The sequence below is a fragment of the Azolla caroliniana genome, unplaced genomic scaffold, assembly GCF_043228905.1.
Source record: "Azolla caroliniana isolate FFs.n. ecotype wild unplaced genomic scaffold, voAzoCaro1.0.p SCAF_17, whole genome shotgun sequence".
NCBI lineage: Eukaryota > Viridiplantae > Streptophyta > Polypodiopsida > Salviniales > Salviniaceae > Azolla > Azolla caroliniana.
Window position 1 is genome coordinate 17,284,581 of NW_028230452.1, and position 26,305 is coordinate 17,310,885.

Below are 26,305 nucleotides of genomic sequence, written 5' to 3' on the forward strand. Positions count from 1 at the left end.
TTCTCTTCTCTTTTTAGCAATGACCCACAATATTCAAACATTTACAATGGAATCTGGACTTGACAAAGCTCTAAAAGTACTCTTGAGCAATGTCCTTGCAATCAATTGGAATTGGTTCGTGTAGTGTGGTAAGTGTTTTAGTGGTTTGGTTTGACCATAGATTAAACCATCACATAAGGTTAATCCTTAGAAGTGGGTAGGTTTTCTCTCTCTCTCTCTCTCTCTCTCTCTCTCACTCACTCTCTCTCTCTCTCTCTCTCTCTCTCTCTCTCTCTCTCTCTCACACACACACACACACAAGTCTTGGGACCCCCCAATAACATGGTAAAAAATGTAGGGTCGAAATTATACATATAAAAGAGACATGTATCGTGAACATTTTTGGTTTGGATTATAAGTAACATACATTGGGGTAGGATCCTCCATATAATTCTCAATGGATTGTTAATTTTCCTATCAATAGGACATCATGCAACTTGATCATTACACGTCCCATGAATTCTGAGGATGTGCGTCAAAACCTATCATTCACGAGGAGATACTTCTTCTAACCAACAAGCTTTCAAGTGCATGGATTTTACTTTGGGCTTGGATATCAAGCTTCTCGTATTAAAGTGTTGTTGTCAAATCACATTGCAAACATTCATGTTTGAACCAATTCCCAACCATCCGTATTCAGTACATTTACTATAAGATCAAGGTTGCTTATGAGACTCAATTGTTTTGTTAAATGTATCACTTTGTTACGCTCAAGAGGGTCCCATCATTTACACTCCATTTTTTCGGAGATTGTAGAGTTATTTTTCTAGAAGCAACAATTTGTTTTTACAGTGATGGATACAAGCTTGATAATCCTCCAACCAATTATACGATGACACATGAGCATTGCCATTGTCCGTATTCAAATAAGGAATTTATTTGAATCAAATCGATAAACACTTTTAATCATGGCTTTGAAGTTCTCTTGTCTAGGTGAATCATATATGCAAATTTAATAAAACCGAGCTTTCAATGTGAATTGTTGTATGTTTTCAAGTTACTAAAGTTTATGTGTTGTCCTTGAGTTTTTACATGCATTGTTGGATGTTGCCAAGTTACATGGTTTTTTATGTGCATTTGTATTTTTTCTAATGTAGCCCGGCTAGAGATATTTCATTGAGGCCTCACCGTTTTACATGGATATAGATACATATATTTCATGGAGTTATTGCTTACATGGATACATATACATATTTCGTTGAGGTATGGATAAAGGGAGCAAGAAAAGGTGTTTTGAGTTTAGTGAGGCATGTATGAGAGCATGTAAAAAATAGGTTCACACAAAGTTGCATGGAAAGAGATGCATCCATATCGTGGCACATTAGTAGTGTAATTACACAAAATTCGCATCTTCACCTAAATTGAAAAAGTCAAACAACATTCTTACTTTTTATACTCTAATTAGAGATAGAGACATGCAATTCCATGTGGATAATCGTATTTGGTATAGCATTTTCAACTTGCCATAGCAATGTAGGTTGCATTCTTGTTTGGTGCATAAAAGAAATTAGCCTCTTCATTCCCATCAAATGACCTAGTCCGATTGCTTTGCTTCATTATGTGGTTGGAAAAGATTCATTTAATGTTCTCTTTGTACCTCTATCTCAAGGGTTCGTACCCACATCTTGCTACCTCTTTCAAAGTTCCTATGAAGTGAGATGCTAAATATCATGCCAAATAGGGTAAAACAAGCCTTGTTGAAATAGTGGGCATGGCTAAGTGGAACATTGTCCTAATTGAAATAGACAATATCCAAACAATCTTTGTTGAATTTTAGATCTTTAATCTATATTTTGCTTGCTGAAACATAGGCAATTTACTACAATTTTGGGCATCAACATGGATTCCCTCAGCACATATGGACTAAGTCAACATTCCTAGTCTTGTTTGGCCTAAATATCGGAAGTACCATTCATACATTGCAACAAAACCAATTACCAAACCCTGAAAATCTCAAAACTTCAAATTGCAACAAAACCAATAACTAGACCCTGAAAATTCTCAAAACTTCAAATTTGATAATCAAATAAACGATATCACAATGCACAATTCAAGGTTGAGACAAATTTGATCTATTACTAATTACTTCATAAAGAGCTGCCCTTTTTTCAACATCAAGACTTTCAAATCTGCAAGTAGACATTCTTATAGCATCCTTACACATGGTATTTTATTCGTGTATGCCTTGTTCAAAGCAAACAGACATGACTTATTTGAAAGATGTAACACTGGAGAATGGAGAATTTCCAGCCTTTCCTATCACCACATCGAATGATGTGATATCTTGATAAATGTATGGCATTAACAAAATGTGGATATAATTTCATAATATGGGTCCTCTCAATCCTTATCATACATAAATAATAATATCCGAGTTACTGACAAATAATCTACGGTCTCATATGTATATAAGGTCATGTACACAACCTGAGAAGGTAGATATAAGAGACTTGCATATATTATATATAGACATTATTTCACCACCAGCAGGCACAAATCCACTGTCCTCTTTGTTGAGTGCCAGTAACAGCAAACTTTTCTAATCAATTGATTCTGGCTCCATATGGATTATAGGTTTGCAATACCTATTTTTATTCCTGTTAAATATCTCCCCACCAGTGGCCATGCCAATGAATCAAAAGATTTTGTGATAGCCTTTACTTTCTTAACATAGGGACAAGGCATCGTGCTGTAAGTATATAAAGTTACATCATAATGCTAAACACATTATGTTATAAGCTTAGCCAGAAGGCATAGAAACTGGTAACTTGCCACCTTCGTTTTCTACAATGAAATTTTCTTCGGATCGCTGGAAAGGGTTGGTTTCTAGTTGAAGTTCTTTTCTTGTACCTCTTCTTTCTACTCTAAACCGACCACCACCATTCCTAACCACTCGACCTTCGGTTGACACACCCTCTGGTTGCATTTCATGATTTGATAGTTGTTCCTACAGGATTGCACATGTCAGAAAACATAATCCCTTGTTTCAACGACAATTACATGAAACAAAAACACTCAATATCATAAGTTTCTATGATGTTTACAAGATTGCACAAATCAAAAACACATTTAATGGACCTTGTTTCCACGACAATTACATGAAACAAAACACTAAATATCATAAGTTTCTATGATGTTTACAAGATTGCACAAATCAAAAACACATTTAATGGACCTCCATGATTCCTCCAAGATTTTGCACATAAACTACGTTCTTAGGTAAGGAGGAAACTACACTAAAGAATGTCGTAGTGGCTTACCATCATCAATCTATTCTCATTAGAAAGCTTGTTGCATTGTTCAGAAAATTGCAAGAGCTGACTTCGTAGATCGGAATTCTCGCTCTCGAGTATGCTTACTTTAGCTGCAAGCTCCTCACATTCAGCCTTTTACGGTAACAGTACATTACCTTGTGAATGTTAATGCATTATAGAGACACAGATAAACACACGGGAAAAAAAATTGTTGTATTAAAAATCCATCTATATCTCACCTGCTTTCTTAACCTAGACCGTCGTGCTGATTCTCTATTTGACTGCTTTCTTTTTTGCCTTTTCAATTCTCTCTCATCCTGCAGAGAAGCATCAAAGAAGACTCTCGGATATATACAAGGTGATGATAAGAAATTTGCATTTTAGCAGCTTATGATTATCACTCAATGAAGGTATGTAAGTAATTTGAAGTGTTCATTATAAATTGAGTAGCATTCTTCTTTCAAGGTGGACTCTACACAAGATCAATACTCACGCACTTGGATTTTTTTGTAGGCTTATAGAGACAGGCACTTTGTCATGTTATTGAGTTTCAAACGTATGTTTCCTGTCCCATATTCCTTCCCAAAAAAGATGGATTGATAGATGGAGGGATATTAATGCCGTTCTTGAGGCCAAAACAATTTAAACCTTGTTACCTGCTCTCTCAGAGCTTAGTATTTGTTAGCTTTTCTAAGTTCTGCTAGATATGCTAATCCCGATCATAAACACATTAGCTTGTTAATTAACATTGGAGAAGTCTAATTTTTCATGACATATGTAGTATTATATATGTGGATGACTGGACATAAAATCTTCCATCCCCACCATATGAAAAGATAATGGTTGCGAAAACAATGACAATAATATATAAAGGAGACAGAGACAGAGGGAAAACCTGAAGCCAAAATTCACCATCCCGAGTTGGTCTGGTACCCGAAGGAACAAGTGAACCCTTTTTGCCTTGATTGGATAACACAGCTGGGGCTCCTCCATTCCAGTAATCCATCCCAATGTTTAGGTTTGTAAGAGGTCCCGCTCCAATAACCTGCTTGCCAGCTATAGCCATTGGAAGATTCTTCGCATGACCTCCATTATTTGCTTCTTGTCCATTCTCACTGGGTACAGTGCTTTGTGTTGGAGCTGCAAGGGTTCAAATCTTGAAAGTTTTATTATTCTTCTGTTCAAACATAGCTCAAAGTTTGAAAGTTCTGTAAACAGAAAAGTTAAATTTCAACATTTGAGAGGTTCATTACACTTCTATGAAGTTACAAGTTTGACAGATTTGTGTAATGTCTATGGCGTTCAAAGATTGTGGGGTTTGTTTAACTTCTTAGCATTCAAGTTTCAGAGGTATCTTTCACACTTCTATGAAGTTACAAGTTTGACAGATTTGTGTAATGTCTATGGCATTCAAAGATTGAGGGGTTTGTTTAACTTCTTAGCATTCAAAGTTTCAGAGGATTATTTCAATTTGTTCAACATCTATGATATTCAAAGTTTTAATAACTTTTTAATACTACCTTCAGGCATGACATGACCAGCATTTATTCTGTGACCTCCATCAGAACCCTGCAGCATCAGATAAATGCTAAATAAAAAGACTGTCATTATTTCAGGATTGCATTTGCAAATCCAATTTTGAAGTTGATGAGTCATACATATTGGGAGTTTTCATCACTTTGGTCTGTTGAGCCCTCACTCCCACTTTCATGGCTGAAAAGCACAATGATCTTGAAGTAAAAAGTCATATTCGAAAGAGCATGATGCATGATTTTATACTTTTGGCACCCGAGTTCTAACCTGTGTGAGAAAGTTCCATTCATAGATCCCGGTGTTCCTTTAGTGATTTCTTTATCCTTGCCCATCAACGTTTCCAAGCCCACTCTCATTGGTTTTTTGGATTTTGCATCCCCAGATTTCTTCTCTCCTTCTGCATCTCCAGATGCAGCATTCTATTGTAGAAAAGGAATGTTAATCAGAAATAATAAAATCTTGGCTATCACAAAACACGAGAAATGCTAGTAAACATCACATACCCCCTGAATTTCACTACTATTTCCAGCAGATAAACCATATGGGCTGTATGGATGTGCACCCTGCTTGAAGCAAACATATTTACTTCAAATTTACATTTTGCAAAGCAAACACTAATACAACATCACTTACAGGGGGCATTGAATAGATCCCTCCATGGGGATACATAGCAGCAAATGGAGGTGGCGTTCCATAAGGTGGCATTAAAGGCTGCCAAATATAACATAAAAACAAATGAGATACAGTAGAAACTTAAATGTACTATACTATATTTATTTATTCATGTGATATATACCTGAGCACCCCACATGTATGGGTGAGGTTGTGGGCCTGAACCAGGGGTGGCTGGAAAGTATCCTGGAGGAGGAATAGGAGGCAAGCCATAATATGCCTGTGTTTAACATTAACAGAGACTTATAAATACTATGTTGTTAGCTATTGTATTCATTCAAAAGAATAAAAGTGTACTATATTATTACGATAATGAAACAATCTATCACAGCATATGGTATAGTCTATATGTGTTATCAATGGTTTTATCTCTTGTAGGTACAATAAACGTGTTACAGTGAATACTATGTGCTTGCAACGAGTGAAATGATGACAAAACACTATTAAAGCAGATTCGTTCACTACTACTCACACTAAGTTGTTACAAGTGAGATGACAATGAAGCACTCAATAAATCAGTGACCTCATTCATGCTACTAGTTCAGCAACAAGATAATCTCAGAATTAATTACAAAATAATTAATAAACGGTTATCTAACAAAAATTCAATGCAAAAGCTGATTGATGAGTTAATACCTAACAGAGATTTATTTATATAATTTCATATATCAGAAAGGAGGAAGAGAGAAAGAGCAGGAGAGAGAAACCTGCATGATGCAAATGTGTTGGAGAACATTTACATTGATTTTATTTAATGAAAAGCATTATTATTAAAAACAATTGTTTGATATGTCGATCTTTATAGATGTTTCACACATAAATGTTTTGCCTATCAAAAAAGCAGTTTCATTTTATACATTTCTTTTATGGAGTAATTGGAAGAGTATGACATTTGTAGGGTGACACTATGAGTTTGCTGCTACACATCAATTCAACATCTGCGTATAACAATCTCAAAGGTAAAGAAAAAAAGCAAAACCAGAAGAAGAGATTTGAAATAACCTGTGGATTGGATGAAGTTTTTGTGGTTTTTTTGGGTGTTCCCATGTCTCCAGCACCCATGGCTGACATTCGGAAAGAGAACCCTACGAAAGGGGTTCAAGTTCAAGTTTGGTAACAGAAATATAAAATCTCTCTCTCTCTCTCTCTCTCTCTCTCTCTCTCTCTCTCTCCCTGTCGCGCGCGCGCACGCCTCATTATTTTAGCCATAACTTAGTCATACAAGGTTCAATTTTGACAAGCTATGGCTTGAATCAAAGTCCACAGCAAGATTTATAATATGATCTGGGATTCTATGATCAACTAAAGGTATATAGATTTCAAAACTATAATTCTTGAAGAGCTCGGTTTTAAAAATTATAGTGGCAAACACTCACAAGGAGGGCACAAAATCTGGGAGTATGATTGATAATGAGACAAAATCACCAGAAATTCTTGACCTCAATACAACAAATTCAGCCACAATTGAGACAGTGCTTATGAGTCATTCAATTTCTTTACAAGAGACCATAAACAAGAAAGATAAAGAGATTAGGGCACTCATGAGGGAGAATGTGAAACTACAAAGTTATTGAGGTTGAGAATGAGAGTAATAAGAAAACGATTGCAAATTTGGAAGATGAGGCTAGTGAATGTAAGCCAAATCTTGGTTGGAAACAAACAAGAGTTTGGAAAAAATGAAGCATTGAAGCAGGAGAAAATGGACACAACAAAGCAAAATGTGAGTGAAATGAAGAATGTATGCACAACAAATTCATGGGCCAATTTAATTGGTGGTGAGATTGTTTCTAACCCACCTATTATGTAAGCTTGAAGTACAAGGAAGCAATGGAGAAAAAAATAGACATAATGGGGTGGGATGTGAGTGAATGTATGCACAACAACATCATGGGCCAGGCCAATTCATGTGGCAATTAGATTGTCTCTAACTCGACTATTATGTAAGCTTGAGGATAAGGCTAGAGAATATTAGCATGCTTGATTGGAATAAAATGAGCGTTTGAACAAGATTGAGCTAAAGGAAGCATTGAAGGAGAAAAGATAGACAATGGGACGGGATGCAAATGAAATGAAGAATATATGTACAACAAAGTCATGCGCCAATTTATTTAGCAGTGATATTGTCTCTAACTCGCCTATTATGCATGTGATGAATCAAGTAAAGAATGTCGATATCATAGAGTTGACAATTGAATTGGATATCATACTAAAAGGATTCAATGTTTAGGCAACTATGATATATATTCCTTAAGATAAATGAAAATGTTAAGACAACAATCAGGACAAGGAGGGGTGACATGTTTGATCAAGGGAGAACTGGAGATAGATGTGTCAATCATAGAAATTGGTGAACATAAATGTTATCACGTTTGTAGCTGGATGCCACATTCTTCATCAAATTTCTCATTGTTATGCTTGTCTGAATAGAGATCAACCCTTTGCCAATCTAGTAGAAAATATTGCTTATTCCAAAGCCAAAGGGGAAGTTATTGTCTATGGTGACATGAATGCTCATATAAAAAGTTTGCAACTTAATGCACAACCAATCTTGGCCATTTTGGCCTCTTAAAAGATGTTAAATGCTCTCTCTCTCTCTCAACAATTTCTCCAAACACAAGAAAAAGCACATGTATGTGCAGAATTTTGGGGAATCTAAAGGGAATGCATGTTAAGAGTTATAGCAACAAACTCTTATGGACTTGTCTATGCATTCTAAGAATTTATATGAGTTATCGATTACCGGAACAATGAAGTGTTATGGTTCTCTTCCACATATGTCTCCCTTCTTTATGTCTAAAGATGTATCCATAGGGCTTAAGATATTGGCCTCTTAAAAGGCAAGGGATCTTCAATGTACAAAGGTTGAAATGCTCAAATGGACGAACAAGGAAGTAGATGCATGGATAAGTGATATGTTTAATCATGCATTGCAACATGGCATGCCCTACAAATAGTCTACGAATTAGATCAAACCTTTACATAAAGATTGAGATGTAAATAATGTAATGAACTATTGAACCGGTTAGATGCAAGATATGGAAAAACTGTTTGAAAGATAGGATGCAACACACTTCATTCATGCTGCATCACTAGATTTTGCTATAAATGTGGCCTTTCTCCAACGTCAATGTATCATGACATCAGAGAAATGTGGAGCCTCATGATTTATACTACATATGTTGCACCTAACTACAAAACCAAATTTTTCGTCAAACGGGAAAATCACACACATCCACACATGTTAAAACCCATCCCATTGCTAGATATATGAACCGTTGCTTCCATGCAACTTAACTCACACAATACGATGTGAGACAAGGCATTGAGGCACAAGTGACAAGAGTAGTTGACTATGCAAACTTTGCGCAAAACGAGTTCGGGAGTCTTAAGTATCACACTTTGATACAATGCCCTACCTTTGATCAAATTTGACTATGTTTTCCACACATTTTCGACCATACCCAATCCTTGCATGAATTTCTCGCACAATCATAGTGTGCACTCTTGATTGCGGCATTACTTAATAGGTTCTTTAACATCAACAGTCACTACTTACTTTCACATGTATTACATAAAAAGGTAATATTTTTATCTCATAGGTCAAATTTAACTTCTGAAGAAGATAATCCGTTCTCTCTCTATCTCTCATGGGTTGGGCCCCATGCCATACATCATAATCGGTCTCCCATGGACGTTAAAAAGATGTGTGTGGATACATATTCTCAATGCAACTAGAAGCCTTGCATGGATAGAGTCCCCCGTGTCCATTCTCAATGCACTTGGTTAGACTTGCATGGTAAACATATGGAAATATTCCCCCTTCTCACTACAGTTTGAACCAGTCAGAAGTGAATAGAGTGATTAAATCTGAGATATTTAAGATAAATATCTAAGGGGCATGGTTAACACCCCAATTTCCCATAGGACGAGGATGACACATTAACATCCCCAATTTCTCCAGCTCTACATTGATATGTTTCATTATCTGCCCCTGGCACATGGATAAACATCTTACACATGGTCCATGTCCAAACATTGCCCAAATATGCACTTCTTCGGATGAGCTCAATATAAAGAAGGGTTAGATAGAAAAAAGCAAGGTCTGAGAACAGGCTAGGCCACCTAGAAGAAATTTAGAGGCAAGTTACATCTGCAGATGTATCATATTCTATGATATCTGAGACAGATAAAATTATCTGTTTTGATATAAGTTTGGAACATTGCACACCGTGTCGTACAATTCTATGAACCAAATTGTCTAGGATTCTTCCTCATGGAACTTCAGAGCCCCAGATCAGCCTTATTGAAGAATAGGGCACCAGCACACAGATTGACTTTTACTTAGCTATCACACATAGCACATGCCTAAATAGAGTACATAATAAGCATAAAGGGAAGTAGGGAGATAAATTCGACACCCACTCCACAGTCAGATAGAAACCATTGAGGAGCACCTGAGTCTTGAGTGGAGACTCCTAAAAGTCACAATTGTATAACTGAGATGAAGCATCTCATGGGGCTTCAGGATGGATCAGCGTGACCATTCTTGCTCTCTTGTTATTTCAGTTAGGTTAATTTTCATTTTTCAAACAAGTAAACAAGCTTTAAGGTGTTCAATATTTGCAAACAAGCTGTATAAAAGTACCAGAGATATGTTAATACACTTCTCTCTCTCTTTCATAGGTCATGTTTGATTTCAGAGGATGCTAATAAAATCTATCTACCCATCTCCCTCTAGAACCCATGATTTTACCAGGTTCCATAGGTCATCCTAGTATATCCTCATCTGTTTCAAATATAGACTCACACATAAAAGAAGTTTTAGACATAATTCCCATGTGGGTTTTCTCTTTAACCTCATGATTCTCCTCTAGTGTTTTAGTATTGTGAGCTCAAAAAGACGACAGGAATTGATACCTTAGGTTCCTATCCACAAAGTTCGTGAATCATAGCTGGAGAAATAAATAACAGAGTACTTCTTTTCTGATATAGGCACAAAAGGTTGATTCCAGAAAGACAAAAAACGCATAGGAATCCACATGAGAGAGACACATATATCATGCATATGTAGGTTAGGAGAAACATAGAGAGGAAGGAGAGAGTTTCTTCAGAGACATTGTTCCAAACGGGATGGATCATGAAATAGACAGAGGAAAGAAGCAAGAACGGAGAGCCCTTAATTACCTCAGTTAAAGATCGAGTCGGATCGCCATAGCCATCGGTGCAGCAACAAGGATTGGGGGGGAGGAGGACAGGGAGTTGGGCGGATTGCCAGCGATGCAGAAGAGCTCTGCCACATAAGGCCGAGCCGTGCCATGTGGAGATCGACGTGTCAGGTCCCCTGCCACGTGTGCATATGACGTGTCATCCCTCTACATTGTTGATAAAAACATCTAAGTATTCCTTCTCATCAAGGGTCTCGTGGTGTAGTTGGTTATCACATCAGTCTAACACACTGAAGGTCTCCGGTTCGAGCCCGGGCGAGGCCATTTGTTTTCTTTTATCTTTGGTTATCTTTTATCTCTGCTGATCATTCATGAAAGCTTCTTTGTTCTTGCAAGATTTTGGCCCTCTTCCTTCTTCCTTTTTCTCTTGATTATGTCCTCCTTATTAATCAAAACAGTAAAGAGTGCGTTTAAAGAGATTAGTATATGCCATTGGTTGAGTCTCTTCGATGGTGATCCGTGAAACCATATTGTAGACAAAGAAATAAGTGTAAGTTTCTCCTCAAGAATCTTACATGTATAGAACAATGGGCTTCGTAACCTCGTTTTTTATTTAAACTTTGTAATCTCCTATTTGCATTAATAGGCTATCTAGGCCTCTTTAAGAAAGATGTTGATATATATTTCCTTTTTCGTTGGCATAGGGGCAATTTCTATGCTTTGTTTTAGCAAGGTCGAAACATATCCATTTCTCTTCTTTCTTTTGCAGAGTGGAGAAGAAGAGGAGCATGCGTAGCCTAATCTTGTATTGATGGTATTATGATTGTCAACATGCCTATCTCGCTTACACTTGTGTCAATTGTGAGCAATCAAGTTGATTGTTTGAAGACCATGAGGTCATAATTAATTTGAAATGCCAATATGTTGTATGGTTTGGGTGGAGATGTATATAGTGTTAAAAAGAAACCAGAAAGTAATGACTTAAAAAAATACAAGCTTGTATTGATAACATTAATAGCTTACAATTAGGGTTCATGACCATAGGCTATCACCACAGATCATCATAATGACGCCAACCTCATCAATAGCTCTTCCTTGATTGACAAGGTTTATATTAATATATTTGGTTGAGTGTTAAGTTTGCATTCCACCCATCATGACCATAATTTCTGTTGAGACATTGTATTAGATATAAGGCAAGAATACAGATTTTGCCTTACATGATCTCATCTAAAAGACTCCACAACACACATAAATAACTAAAATAACAGTATAAAATTCCCAAATTCATTATACCCTCACCTACTTAGTAATAGATTAATCAAAGCTACCAAAACATGTAAGCCCATTGATGTACAATTACTTTGATGGCACCAAAGAGATTTGAGTATCACAGACAAAGCTTGTACAGGATATACAATGATTCAGACTTAAATCTTGTAAGACCCGTAAGGGTGGTAACAAAGTTTAATGGACCTCAAAGCAAATCCATAAGTTCTACACATCAAAATAACCTTTAGAGATAAATATTCCATTATACAAGGGCAAAGAAATATACCATCATCGACAAGACAACATTTCATCCAAAAGATAAATATATAACACACGCACATACATTTTTGAGCACTTAGCTTTGTGATGAGGTTCTTCATGGGGGATAGAATTGGATCAAGGCCCACATAAAGGCAGCTGAGAAATTGTCTCAATCATGGTCTAAACACTGAATGCTTCATTTAGCAATGACTTTAATGAAACTTCCATTCAGCCCAATAACCCATTTAGATGAATGGTTTACATAATAGCTGATCCCTTGATGCCAATATATATAGATATAAGAGCAGCCTTATCCTAATGCAAAATAGCTGATCCAGAGAAACATAAGGACCTTACAAAATCCCCGACCCAAAAACCAATTAGGTTAATAGCTGACTTGTAAATAATAGCCATTAAAAAGCATTAGCTCATCACGTTGGATGATTAAGTAGAGAGTCTCTCATGTGCATCATACTTGCATCCTGAATTGTAACCCACTGATCCCATCAACTCTGGACCATTTAGTCGAGGATTATTATCGAAACTATAAAAAACACAAGATTTGCACAATTAATCAATAGTCTTTGCAAACTATATGCTGTCAACAAGTGCTACGTTAAACCATATCCAGTTACCTCTTCAGAGGAACATGTTCAAATGATCCTAAAGCCGGAATTGTTCCACAGAGGTCATTATTTGATAGATCTCTGGACATTAAGGAGAATCACAAAAAAGCATATTAATTCAACCATTGGAATACTAATTCAAAATCATGGAGCCAAAACAGCATCACAAAGCAGCATAGTTCACTATTTTTTGAAGGAAGAAAAAGATTAATAAATCCAGAATACTTACATGACTTTGAGGTTGCCTATACCAACCAATGACCTAGGTATGAGGCCAGTCAATCGGTTCCCATTGAGACGTCTATAAAATACACAAAACAATAGAGTACAAGAATCTTAGTTGAGAATCTCTCTCTTCATGGACGAAATTTGAAGTCAAAATGCTTCTTTTTATGCACATATATAGTTTTATTCTATGCAAAAACATGGTATACATAATGGAAAAGATAGCCAAGAGAAGTCAATGAGTCCATACAACTTACAGAAAAACAAGAGATTTTAAATTTCCCAATGTGCTCGGTATCTCTCCAGAGAAGCTATTATTATACAGATCCAAGCTCACCAAATTCTTGAGGTTTCCCAGCTCTTGGGGGATCTTGCCACTAATTTTATTCTTGTAGAGTTCCCTGTATACATTTTCCATGTTATAAACCTGAATTCACAACATTAACTTTCTTTGAATAAGGTCTTTTACACATACAGATACTGAAGGTGTTGAAGGTTTCCAAGCTCAGGAACAAGATGTCCTGAAAGATTAGAATTTCCCAAATCACTGCACATAAAAGAAATTCAATGATCAAACAGGGTCAGTATATAATGGCTTCATACAGCCCACAGTAATCACCAGCAGTATATTGCTCAACTTTTGACCTCAACTGCGTAGTTATCAGTAGCAATCAGTGATGTGACGCTTTAGTTTGTGAGTCTCAAAATCAAACCATTTAAATCAATTTGAAATTTAAACCAAATTGTTAAACTATTTAAGATACCCTCAAACGTAAACCATTTAGCAATTAATTTGCACAAAAATAAAATTGAAGATCAATCATTTTAAAATATGTTAAGATTTTTGAGTTTTATATTACTTCCTGCTATAGAAAATGGCCCTATAAACCAACAAATACTAGTGGTTAAAGCCACGGTTTCAAGCCTGATAAACTGAACGTAACTGTTAATCCACCAAACTGAATCATTTTGCAATTTTGGAACTTAAACCAGGCCGTTTAAGCCATTGAGTCATAGTTTCATGCTTCGCTTCTGGCTCAAAATGAGCTGTTGCCAATTACATGTTATCAGTAATAAACGAACCCCACAACAAACAACAACTCGCTATTCATAAACTCTAAGAATGATGGTTATGGTATTATTCAATATTTCCTTCAGCTACACTATAATTTCACACATAAAAGGGAAGATACTTTTTTTTACATGATTCAATCGTCATATGTATCATCATAAATCATTCCTGGAGGTACAATAACAGGCACACAAATGTCCAACGAACAATGGTTCGATCAACGACCCAAGCATAAGGAAGTATACACTCTTTCTCATTATTCATAGTCTCCTTACAGAACAGTATGACCAGATTAAACAAACCTCAAAGACAGTATACTTATATCTAGATGCACCATTTCTAGAGTAAGCTTAGTTAGAGATATCCTCACCATGCCAAAGTTTGAGTCGTGTATTAGTAGTAGCAATGTTCCTAAATTAGCAAACTATCAAAATACACAGTAGAGTATGTGTATATACAGCATTTTGAAGGTTCATCTCAAACCTTCAATACAAATGAAACACGTACACATACACCATTACCGCTAGGTGTCACATCAAACCTAGGATACCCACAAAAGCATGTATATTCCTATTATTTCTATGGTTTGTTTAGGGTTAACCTAAACAATGTTATCATGCTGGAGTTCCATCAAACAGACAACGGATTCAAAACAAGTTTTAGGGTAAAAAATAAATAAACCGAGAAGGTTACAAACTTACACTCTGGTCACATGATTATCCCTGTCGCAGGTGACATGAAACCACGTGCAAGGGTTAACGAGGGTGGGATCCCAGCTCTGCAAAACATTGTCAGGATCAGAAAGGCTCCTCCTCAGAGCATGAAGGGCGTCACCTGAAAACACACAAAGAAAACACAGAGCTTTAGATCGGAATAAAGGGAGCTCTGATGGGGACAGAGGAGGAGGAGGAGGAGGAAGAAGAAGGAACCCTAATTTGAGGTGGGGAAAGGGATTACCTTCTGAATTACAGGAAGCAAACGGGGGGAGGAGAAAGAGAAGGAGGAGAAGGGGAGGAAGCGAAAGGAGAAGCAAGGGAGCAGGAGCCATGGGAGAAAGGATTGTCTCAGTGGGTGGGGGTGTTCAGTTGCTCTCTGTTCTGCTCTGCTCTGTTCTGCTCTGCTCTGCTCTGTTCTGTTCTGTTCTGTTCTGTTCTGCTCTGTTCTGTTCTGTTCTGTTCTGCTCTGTTCTGTTCTGTTCTCTCAACTTGCATAGTATGAAACATACGTGCATTCGCATTCGCAAAATTCGTGTTCGCCTAGCATAACATTCGGTCTCCTGCATTGGGAAACGAATGCGAATGTTATTCAAACCTTCTTTGTGTGGTTTTTTTGTTTTTTTCCCATCTTTTTTAATGTTTTTTTTCAATTTTTTAGTTAATAATAAATAGTTCATCCAAAAGTATGGTATTTATCATTCTTTGAGGGTGTTTTTCTTACGCGAATGATTGAAGCATTCGCGAAATGCTAATGCACGTATGGTACGTATGGTTCATATTATGCTCTCAAGACATGAAGGAATGAATGAATGAAAGGCTTTTTAGATACATACTTCATTGTAGTTCTCTTCCTTCCTCTTGAGCATACAAAATAACACATAATAATAAGAATACATAACACATGTTATGTATTCTTATGTGAGTATTTATGCACATACTTTACATATGTATGTATGTATGTATGTATGTATGTATGTATATGGTTCACATGTATGTTTCAGAATGTCTTTCTGAATCAATACCATTTCAAATAATCACCCGAACTTAAAATTGTCAATCACTAGGTTCGATAAGAATCGGGGATGGAGGTCATGGGTTCAAGCTTGACGAGTCATTCATTAGTAGTAAACATATGTTTTGCCTTCTCCTTAAAAAGAAGGCTTTGCGAATTTACTTCGTGTCTCCCTACCCCGAGATGAAAATTATAGCAAATGATTCCTTAGGTCAAAAAGGCTAGGAAGACTCAAGTTCCCCCATGTTATTTGTAACTGTAATTTGTGTCAGAGTCAGGCGTGCATTGGCATATAAATTATACTTTTGACAATGTCACTACTTCCATTTTTAATTAGTACACGTGTATATAGTAGGTACAAGTTATATGTTGTGATAATTGTGTGTAGAGACAAATACTTAACAAACAATTGTTTGTAACACTATGACTCATGCTCTTTTTCTAATATTTTATTGTTGTGATAGTACTTTAAATAGTATTCTCACAAACCGAAGGATGTATGCCACATGAGTTCCAAAATCTAAGATGGCCAAGCAATAACTATAGATTATTGTACCTCTCTCTATTTTATTGTATATTTAGGCATACTTCTCACCGACCATCACTTTCTTGTGGTATCGAACTTTCAATATTGCCCTTGTGCAACAATTTCTGCCCATTCTAATATTCGAAATAGTTCGTTGGGAGCGCACTAAAGCTCTCGAATTAAAGCCATGACAAGAATGCAAAGAACTAGCACAATATGGTACCCCTTCATACTTCTCACTAGCCAATTCATGCATGTGGTAAGAGTTGGAATGGTTTGCTCTTAGCACTTAAGGTATCGTATGGATGCAAACAATGTACAAAGTCACCGGTATCCCTTCCATAGTATTGGAACTAAAGATTTCTTCTCTTTAACCAAAGGAAGCATGTAATCAAAGTTGAAGTAGTTGTAATATTGTTGGTGTGATGGTAAGAGATAAGTTCTGAGTTTTGCGCTCTTAAGGTAGAGTGTGAAGGATCATATTGATAATGTATTATTTGGGAGGAATGCAACAAAATAACTTGCGTCTAGTATATATTTCTTTTCAGCATGTATTAGATTGAAGTCGATTGTTGCTCAGTAAACAAAATAAGAGTTATATCTCAACACAACATCCCCTTATTCATTGACCTATGATACATCCCATATAATATTTAAAAAAATGCTCACTTTTCTTGCAAAAACATGTTCTCAAAAACTAGAATAAAAGAGTGTCCCACTCATATTCAATGCACTCCTCCTTTCGCCTCTCCTCTCGCATCATCCTAATGACTTCCATCTTTTTATTATTTGCTCCCTCTTTCTCTTGTTTAAGAACACTTATATATACTTCATTCTAGTATCGGAAATGGAGCACACAAACATTCATACATGTCATGCAATATATCATAATACATGTGCTGATTGTATATATTGTGATCACAAATAGATCGTATATCCAATGTAGATCATGCCTCACAACGATGAGAAGAATAGGCTAATAGTGTCTATTCACACTTTTGTCTTGGGTTTTATGGGATACAATTTAGGTTAAAAGTGCTAGAATATGATTGTGTTCCCATTACATACGCACATTGAGCACTCAAAATTCATATGAAAACATATATGCACCACAAAAGTTCATATAATTACCAATCAAGGAAATAAATTATATGCATATGGTATTCTCATGGAAAAGTGTGTCAATTTCTCTTATGAGGACACATCTCAAAACTTTTGCAACAATAACCTTTATGCCAACTCCAAGTTCTATTGAAATGGAAGTGATCTATATTTCACAAACTCAAAAGAACTATGAAGACTAAGCCACATGATTAAGAATCTTGTTTCGACAATACCATCACTAGACTATGGCAATGCATGTAAACAAACCTAAAAAACAATAGTATTGAATGCAAAATCTTGGTTTGGCCATCATCATCAAATATCTTCAAAATCAAAAGGCTTTTAGTGTTGGATGCACAAAGGCAAAAAGTATTGATCAAGGATTAACATATTCTAAAAACCTACACCAATAATGCCTAGGGATCAACAATGGCTCGGCTCAAGCCTAAACTGTTTAAATAAACCGGTTTTAAATGGTTTGGCAGCTTAGCGCCTTGGCTCGGCTTGGTTTAGGCTTGAGCCCACCTAAATGGTTTGAGCTCAGCTTGAGCCTTGCCAAACCGGCTCAAACCGTTTAAGCCGTTTAATCATTAGGGTTTACAAAGTTAGAAATTAGAGAGAGAGAAGTTAGAAGTTAGAATTTGAAAGTTGAGAGAGAGACTGACAGGAAGCCATAGGCAACAAACTGTTGAGTGATGAGAGAGGGAGGGATAGAGAAGGAGAGGGAGCCCATATAGTGGACCTCCTCCTTGTTGTTATATACATTCTTTCTATACATATAGGTGAAATTCTAGTTCCAAATTCTTTGGAGTTTGACTTAGGACCTAGGACGCGGCGAGCTCAACCTGAAGGTGGTCGAGGGACAAGCAATAGTAATCGAGAATGGACATATTGAGGTCCGGAAAGGGGCAGGTGGTAGCAATCTACAAAGGACGATGAGGAGGATGGGGGTGGGGGGCATGTCAGGAGAAGGATGGGGATGGGGGACATGCCAAGGGGGTGGGAGTTACGAGGAGGAGAAGAAGAGTAGAAGTGAGTGTTTTTTGGGTTTCGTCACACCTCTAAAGCTTTTTCATCCCAAGGGATCGGTTTGGTTTGGTTCAGGTTTGAGAACCCCAAAACGGTTAAGGCTTAACCGGTTTGGCTTGGCTTGGATAAGACCAAACCGGTTAAGCCTAAACCGAACCATTGCCAATTCCTAATAATGCCACCAAATACTCAAATGCGTGCATTATTGAGTTAGTAGTGTCAATCCAAAGGCTGGAAACTCCAATTGTGCTTTTAGCTTTGCCCAACATTGAAGATGGAAACATCATGGGCTCTCCCATCCTTGATATTTGGAGTGAGTGTTGGTGAAAAACCATTTGACTTTATCATCAACTCCATATAAAAGTTGAAAACTTTGTATGCTCTTCTGTAAATGCATGGGACCCAAATTTATTTAAAGGAGTGCAAGCCTATCTATTACGCACATAACCATAACTAATCATGAGATAGGCTTTTAATAGTTTTCCCTAATCTTATTATCAATACACATAGGTTAATTCCGAAAGAAAGGAGGGTATGAATTTAATTATGAGATAATTATTAAGTGTGTTATCATTTGACCGTTTCATATAAAGTAGTCATGTGTGAACATATTAGGGCCTAAGTTTTCTACCTAAATAAAGTGAGCTACCTTCTAATTAATAGAGGCTTCATTCAAGTCGAGAATATGTTAGTGTGGCTATGGCTCTTGTAAACTAAACATGTGCAATCCTCAAGGTACACAATGTACAACTCACATTAACCCTAAATGGTATGGGAAATTGAGGAGGCTTAGGTCCATCTCATGCCATCACTACGGGATGGTCAGGTAGTTTCGCACCCCTCTTTCCTTTCTTTGGTCCATAATTCCTTATGTTTTGCTTAAATATTTAGTTAAGACTCTTAACACTATCTCTAATTTGAATCGCTCACTTCAAAGTTCTAGGTTACACACTAACAAGGCAAGGGGTCTAGTCCTCTTAATGAATCATTAGAAACTTACCTATATATGTAACAGTTGCAACCTTGGGGAAAATGAATAAACAACTCAATCCAAATATATTTCATGAGAATAAGCACATTGGGGCAGTAGAAATCATGTTCCACGACAATAAGCTTACTCCCAGATTAAAGACAACATGTGGTTCCACTTTGAAAGCTTGGATTTGGCAGCGTAATGTAGAGGTGATCAACAATATACAATTGCATCGATATCTGTTATATATTAATATTTAGCCGAGGATAACAATGATGAGATTAAATGACAAGCGGACAATGTCAACAAGAAAATGAGCATTAATAAGAAATGTACTTAGGTTTGCATGCAATTACATTGTTTCAATTTACATGATTGCCAAAATGAATTCTGGAGTACATAAACTAGACTGCAATTAGGTTCCCTATTCACAAAAACTTTTCCTGGATTTAGCGATCCTGTCCAGTTCTATCCCTTCAATCAAAATACTAGTAGTACCCCAATATACAATACAATCTTTCCTTCTTTCTATACAATAATGGCTTACTTCATACATGATTTTTCGGAATATTCCAAAGACTTTTGAATGAGATGACATTGCGTACCTAAAACCTGTGTTAAACACCAAGTAATAAAAGGCAATTTTGTTGTTGTGAAGATCATCGACTTTCTATAATGTACAAGAGCAAACACGTACAGTTGGAAGGTTCAAATAAACGAAGCACAGGTCTAGAGAGATGCAGTCTCTGAAGTTCCTATCTTATTGAGAACCACGGACATGAATGCCACACTCAGTTTTTGTTGTCCCATCCTTGTTTTTCAGACCCTGGCCATCCATCATCACAAAGAAATATGTCAAAATATTCAAGTAATTCACAAGAAAGACAGGTTATTTCCAGCCAAAGAATAACTTAGCCTCGTAAAAATTTTGCTTAGTGCATTCATATTGTGCATTAGGTTCAAAATGTGACAGATTACAGATGGCAGCCTCTTTTTAATTATGACGAGAAAGTGAGTGGGGATCCCATAATGATGAAAAATATTGTCAAGATTCACAAAACTCCAGTCAGTGGCTACAAAAAACTTCCTGGAAAAAAACTAGATGGCTATCTCAACTTCCTGACAGTTTCTTATTGAAATGCATTTCCTGGTTAAATTTTTTTTTTAAATCTGGTTGGCATGTGGAAGGGTGAGGCAAATCTCCTTTGCCACAAAGATGTTTTCCAGCAGACTGTAGCAGAGCGAAGGATTCTGCTGCTGCTGCAGATGATGCACAAAGATCTACAGGAGGCATTAAAGCGTCACAAAAAGGGTCTTCTTCACCGACATAGAGCATAGAACGCATGTGGTATAGTTTGAGATAGAGCTATAGTTACAAAAATTAACCAATTCTGAAAATCCACATAGCTAAAACAATGAAGCATGTCTACTTATAAGGGTACACGAATAAATCCGAATGTATTTAACAATCAAAAAATCGACAACAAACTTGACGTGATGAGAAAATGAATAAAAAATAGTCACTACGTTGTAAAAAGTATGAAAAGAGAAGAACCTAGAGAACACACAAAGAAAAAGGCACACTCGAACTATCTTATATAAACTTTAAATACCACAATTATTGTGACATCAATGTACACAAGTTGGAGGAAGTAAAAAGAGTATCTATGGTGTTATAAAGTTGGGAGATCTAAGAATGCTACAATCCTTGCTCACATAGTGGAAGTTAGTAAGATTGTGCCGTGAATGCCTCTAGTTTACAGTACCTGAAATGTTACTTATTATACTAAGATTGCCATCTACTCTTTCAAGCAATGGCGAATATACCTGAAAACGTCCAGACCTCTCACCACCATATTCAAACCATTGTTCCTTCGGCACTGGTAAGGTACTCTGAATATCTCCTACACTTGGATACCCTTGGTCATGGAGTGGATGATATGGAATTCCATATTTTTTTAAGTATTCCCATATGTCTCTGTGGAGCATCTATACTTGTAAATTTACATTGTTTGAGTAAATAAAACCAATTGAATGATCACTTGGATAGTACCTGAATTCCCAATAGGCCAAAGGCTGTATTTTTAACATTGTTCCTGTTTCCACAACCTACATAGAAAGCATTTAGAGCTAGAAATTAATCAGAAAGGATTGATATCTACATGAACTCCCTTTCTATCCTTTGTGATAGGTAGTAGAAGATACAGTAAGATTCTTAATTTGTATAGGTCATTCTTCTCTCAGAACATTTGGTTAAACGAGTGCGGTCCTTAATAACATAGACAATGCAATGTCATCAGCCTACATTTTTATAAATGGTGTTAATTACGAAATGCAGGTCTCACAAAGGCATGTCCTAGGTTCTCATAGAGTTCACAATTACAACTAGCTATTTTAAAAATCTATAATTAAATGTATTCTTTAATAAGCCCCTTCACCGCTTCAAGCAGGATCTATTACCTCAAGGTGTGCTCTTTCTGCACCATGGTCTCGCCTCCGCCCATTGATCATTGCATCAACCTGAATCACTACATCTTGTAAATCCAACTGTCCTTCAACACATACGTGCATTAAAAAAACAGAAGGAAGCAAAACCTATTATAGCATCCTTGCAATGTTATCTAATTGAATTTTCTTATGAAAATTTTTCTTTAATGAACAGTCAAAATTACACATGGCCTTTTAAAGTAGACTTTGCCATGATCAAGATATCCCCCTAGGAAACAAAAAGGATACTTGTACTGTTGTAAATTCCCTTTATGTTGACATTATAAAACTTTTCTCTAAAAAGTGAACAGTTAGCCATGACGTATGAAAATAATGAAACTGAAACAATCAAGGTCATTAAAACAGAAATGACAATGGATTTTAAATTTGCTCCAAAAAAATTTGGAGGAAGGAGAACAATATCATTCAGACAAGAAAGCAGTTCAGACACAAAAAAAGGTCCTCGTGTTCAAAACCATTGAACCATGCAACACTAGATGATCATTATGGTCTGTACTTAATTGCCTTATGTTTGGAAACACCTTTTAAAACTGTTTATAGTTTTTAGACTTTCCTTTTTATGTATTTAGTCCATGGAGTTTCTAGTATGAATGAACATATCAGCATCTTAAAGACTAGATCAAAGTTAGCTTTTATTTTCACTCTTGACTCAACTATAGCAACAACATTTAATAGCAACTATTTTATATGCAAACTTTTGGACTTCAACCGTAAACAATGAAATTTTGATATGCAACAATGTTGCAAATTTGCAAAGTAAAGTTACGATTTTATAACTTGGGAATCAAATCTAACCTTTAAAGATTCTAAAGATCGATTGAATGGCTCAACTTTGCAAATGTTATCATACTCATCAATATCCTGCTAAAGAAAAAATTATTGTCAAGAGAAAAGGACAAAACTGCCAATTCACTGCACTTTCCATTCTCCACAGATTTTCTGGTCTCCAAACATAAGCAGTAAGCTGTACAATAAACTTTACCCTTAAGAACAGATCAGTTCCATGTTTCTTTGAGTATTCTTCTTTATTTTCAACACCTGCAGCATGGAACACATGGGCCTTGAACCCGTATCTTTTCTGCATTCAAGCATACAGTACCCTCAATAACTAGCTAAAAAGATTTGTAAACTTGGAAAAACGCAGGGTATTTCAGATTTTTTTCTATATTATATCACAACTATCTAAAACCAAACCTCCAAAGTTTCGAGAAAGCTGTATGTTTCAGGGAACAAATGAAATGTGTCAATGAATATAACTTTCACCCTGCCGTTGCTGAGAACTCCTAATCTGTTCAGCAAATCAAGAATTACCTGCAATAATGCAGCAGCTCATACATAAAGATCTCTAGATCCTATAAAAGAAATTCACTTAACAGGCCCCCTCAGAGATTTTTCTCCTACAATGCAGCTGTGAACAATACACCTTAGCGGAAATCAATTGATAATTCACAGAGTTGAACAAGAATAAGCCTCAATTTGACTTCTGATTGCAGGCAGATGTCCATATTGTTAACCTGATTTGATTCCTAATCACATATCCTTAGCCTCAATTTGACTTCTGATTGTAGACAGATGTCCATATTGTTAACCTGATTTGATTCCTAATCACATATTTCATGGATACTCATAACTATATATCTAGGCTTGATTTGACTGATAATCCTATTGAATGTGCACAACTCTACCATTAATTTAACTCACAAATTAAATGCATCATTATGAGCATATCTCTAACCTTAATTTCACTCCTAGCAATGCATATTAAAAGGGCAGCTTTTGATTCCTAAATCGCATATTAGATATTTAGATTCCGACTCCTGATCGCATGCAAATTCATAGTTATCTAATCTATCATTGGTTTTGACTCATATAGCAAAATGATTTTAATGTGAGCATATCTCTATCCTTGATGTGAATCCTAATCGCAAATAAAATGCACAGTTACATGTAAGCTTGCAAAAAAAACAACTCAAAAACCATGTTACATATTAAAGGAAATGCATCAAATGTCGTACCACATCGCCAGCAATTAAGGCACAAGGAAATGCTGGATGTTGACTACTGTCAATGGTTGACTTAAGTATCGAAAGAGATTGGTCTTCAAGGTGTTGAATTCGATCCTCTCGGGATTTCTTCACCCATTGTTCCACCTCAACACTTGCAACGATTCTCTCTTTGTTTACCTGAACCCTACTATCACTTAGCCTAGCTTTCCCAGCAAGGAAGCATCTGTGTATTCCTCTTATACAGTCTTTGGTATCGTATCTGATGAATGAATCTCTACTTATAACAATACCTCTGCATATGAAAAACAAAAACAAGTCAATATAGAATATTTGAAATAACCCATCATGTGCTTGGAGAGAGAATTCACAAAGATGAAATACATCTCTAGTCTCTGTCAGTACCTCTGCATATGAAAACCAAAAACATGGTCGATATGGAATATCTGAAATAGCCCATCATGTGCATAGAGAGAGAGAGAGAGAGAGAGAGAATTCACAAAGATGAAACATCTCTCTCTCTCTCTCTCTGTGTTGAGACATACATACATATACAACATACAAAGGTACCTTGGAGGAGCGTTGAGGTGGAAGGCTGAGCAGGAGAGATGAGAAGCCATGGCCATGTGACCCAAGTGGAAGATGATGGATTTTGCTTAGATGATGAGCCAATTCCGAATTGCCTGCCCCTCTCCCCTGTTCCTCTTCCTGCTCCTGCTCCAATTCAACACATTTTGTATTCTCCATTCCCCTGCTCTTTGTTCCATAGGAGCCTCTGCCCCGCCCAGACTCCGTCCGCCCGCCCACCCACCCACCATATGTCTCTCTATCTGTTCCCGAGTCACAAATCGATATGCATGGGTCCCGCCCCAATCCAAACGCTCCGTGTATAGCTCACGTTGTCCAGATATGCACATACGTTCATATATATATATATATATATTGGGCAACCTTACCAACTGAGCTATATCCATCTCGGCTCTCTCTCTGTCTCTCTCTGTCTCTCTCTCTCTATATATATTATAGTTCAGCTGGTAAGGTTGCCCAATGGAGACGAGGGGGTCATGGGTTCAACCCCTACATTCCATAGTGCCATCTAGTGAATTAAAAGAGATATCCACAAAGTGTGTAGTAGAGATGGTAAGGTTGCCCAATGGAGAGCAAGAGGTCATGGGTTCAACCCCTTCATTCCACAGTGGCATCTAGTGAATTAAAAGAGATATCTATGAAGTATGTAATAGAGATATTGTGAGATAATTGGGTTTCAACCCAAGACATAATGCTTGTAATGTAACAACTTACCGCTAGGGTAAGGTAGTTATGAAAAAAAAAGAAGCAATAGGTAAGGTACTTACAATAAAAAAAAAGAGAGATCCTGATAGTACGTATGCGCATCACGTTTGGAGCTTGACAGAAACATCGGGTTCTTGCTTGCATATGCTATGTTATGTTGCTTGCCACATGTGCACGTGTGCCCCCCCCCATGGGCACGCAATGTGAGCACATTGTGCACGCATACACATCTTCCGGATTAGTGTGGGCATTATAGAGCTAAGAACATTGTTTCTTCTTCTTCTTTGTTAGTGTTGTTTTTATGAAGAATGTATACTCCCAACCTTTGCACACGGAAAGGAAGAAATGGTTGTCTTGGCAATTACATGATAAAGCAAACTAATGAATTGTAATGCTAGGTTGGGATCCATCTCAATATCATTTCTTTTGTTGCATCATTATGTTATACCACCATAGGCTTCTCCCAATTGGCTACTTGTAAGAACCACACACACCTTCTAGATTAGTGTGGGCATTGTAAAGCTAAGAACATTGTTTCTTCTTCTTCTTTTATTTTGTTTATACAAAGAATGTATGCTCTTGACCATTGCACACGCAAAGGACGAAACAGTTATCCTGGCAATTACATGGTAAAGCAAACTAATGAATTGTAATGCTAGGTTGGGACGGATGTAGGTGGGGATCAATCTCAATACCATTTCCTTTGTTGCTATCATTATGTTACACCACCGTAGGCTTCTCCCAATTGGCTACTTGTAAAAACCATTTGGGTTGTTGCATCAATGAATTATACATATATGCCGGTGGTAGTTGTAGTGGTGGTGTATACAAAGACTGAAAAGGACTAATATCAAATTTCGAATTAATCCTTAGGTAAGTCAAAAATATCATATAATTGTTGATACAAGATATTCAACAGTAGGGTTAAGCAATAACCTCAACAATAGTTCCTTTTATCAATTTGATTTGTGATTTTATATTGATTCTGCATCAACTAGTCACAATGTTATAAGCTTCTACTT

General features: G+C 36.7%; 3 protein-coding genes and 1 non-coding gene across 6 annotated transcripts; 1 reads left to right on the forward strand and 3 right to left on the reverse strand.

Annotated features, from left to right (window-relative positions):
* Positions 1 to 2,321: 2,321 nt before the first annotated feature.
* LOC147853334 (bZIP transcription factor 68-like) lies at positions 2,322 to 10,795 on the reverse strand. Of its 2 annotated transcripts, none has more exons than XM_087333457.1 (12): positions 10,683 to 10,795; positions 6,501 to 6,583; positions 5,623 to 5,718; positions 5,460 to 5,537; positions 5,330 to 5,389; positions 5,094 to 5,245; positions 4,952 to 5,006; positions 4,814 to 4,862; positions 4,189 to 4,433; positions 3,533 to 3,610; positions 3,300 to 3,425; positions 2,322 to 2,986 (listed from the first exon to the last, which is right to left on the reverse strand). In XM_087333457.1, exons 2-12 carry the CDS (start codon positions 6,567 to 6,569, stop codon positions 2,780 to 2,782), a joined length of 1,215 nt encoding a protein of 404 aa, XP_087189583.1. In that variant the 5' UTR covers positions 6,570 to 6,583; positions 10,683 to 10,795; the 3' UTR covers positions 2,322 to 2,779. The 2 variants fall into 2 exon arrangements, with proteins under 2 accessions (XP_087189583.1, XP_087189584.1); XM_087333458.1 differs by having other exon boundaries at positions 6,501 to 6,562; positions 10,683 to 10,767.
* A 118-nt stretch (positions 10,796 to 10,913) lies between these two features.
* TRNAV-AAC (transfer RNA valine (anticodon AAC)) lies at positions 10,914 to 10,987 on the forward strand. Its single transcript has one exon. It is a non-coding gene; the product is annotated as a tRNA-Val (tRNA).
* Positions 10,988 to 12,216: 1,229 nt separating this feature from the next.
* On the reverse strand, positions 12,217 to 15,318 carry LOC147853336 (leucine-rich repeat protein 1-like). The gene is made up of 7 exons (XM_087332942.1): positions 15,077 to 15,318; positions 14,821 to 14,953; positions 13,523 to 13,594; positions 13,305 to 13,448; positions 13,052 to 13,123; positions 12,832 to 12,903; positions 12,217 to 12,740 (listed from the first exon to the last, which is right to left on the reverse strand). The coding sequence occupies exons 1-7, from the start codon at positions 15,165 to 15,167 to the stop codon at positions 12,641 to 12,643; spliced, it is 684 nt and encodes a 227-aa protein (XP_087189068.1). The 5' UTR covers positions 15,168 to 15,318; the 3' UTR covers positions 12,217 to 12,640.
* A 4,475-nt stretch (positions 15,319 to 19,793) lies between these two features.
* LOC147853337 (phosphoadenosine phosphosulfate reductase-like) lies at positions 19,794 to 24,706 on the reverse strand. Of its 2 annotated transcripts, XR_015531323.1 has the most exons (10): positions 24,561 to 24,706; positions 24,003 to 24,285; positions 23,182 to 23,298; positions 22,970 to 23,065; positions 22,783 to 22,848; positions 21,940 to 21,999; positions 21,533 to 21,588; positions 21,307 to 21,457; positions 20,177 to 20,305; positions 19,794 to 20,091 (listed from the first exon to the last, which is right to left on the reverse strand). XR_015531323.1 is itself a non-coding variant. In XM_087333512.1 (9 exons), the coding sequence occupies exons 1-9, from the start codon at positions 24,614 to 24,616 to the stop codon at positions 20,240 to 20,242; spliced, it is 951 nt and encodes a 316-aa protein (XP_087189638.1). In that variant the 5' UTR covers positions 24,617 to 24,706; the 3' UTR covers positions 19,794 to 20,239. The 2 variants fall into 2 exon arrangements, 1 of the variants encoding a protein (XP_087189638.1); XM_087333512.1 differs by having other exon boundaries at positions 19,794 to 20,305.
* Positions 24,707 to 26,305: the final 1,599 nt, after the last annotated feature.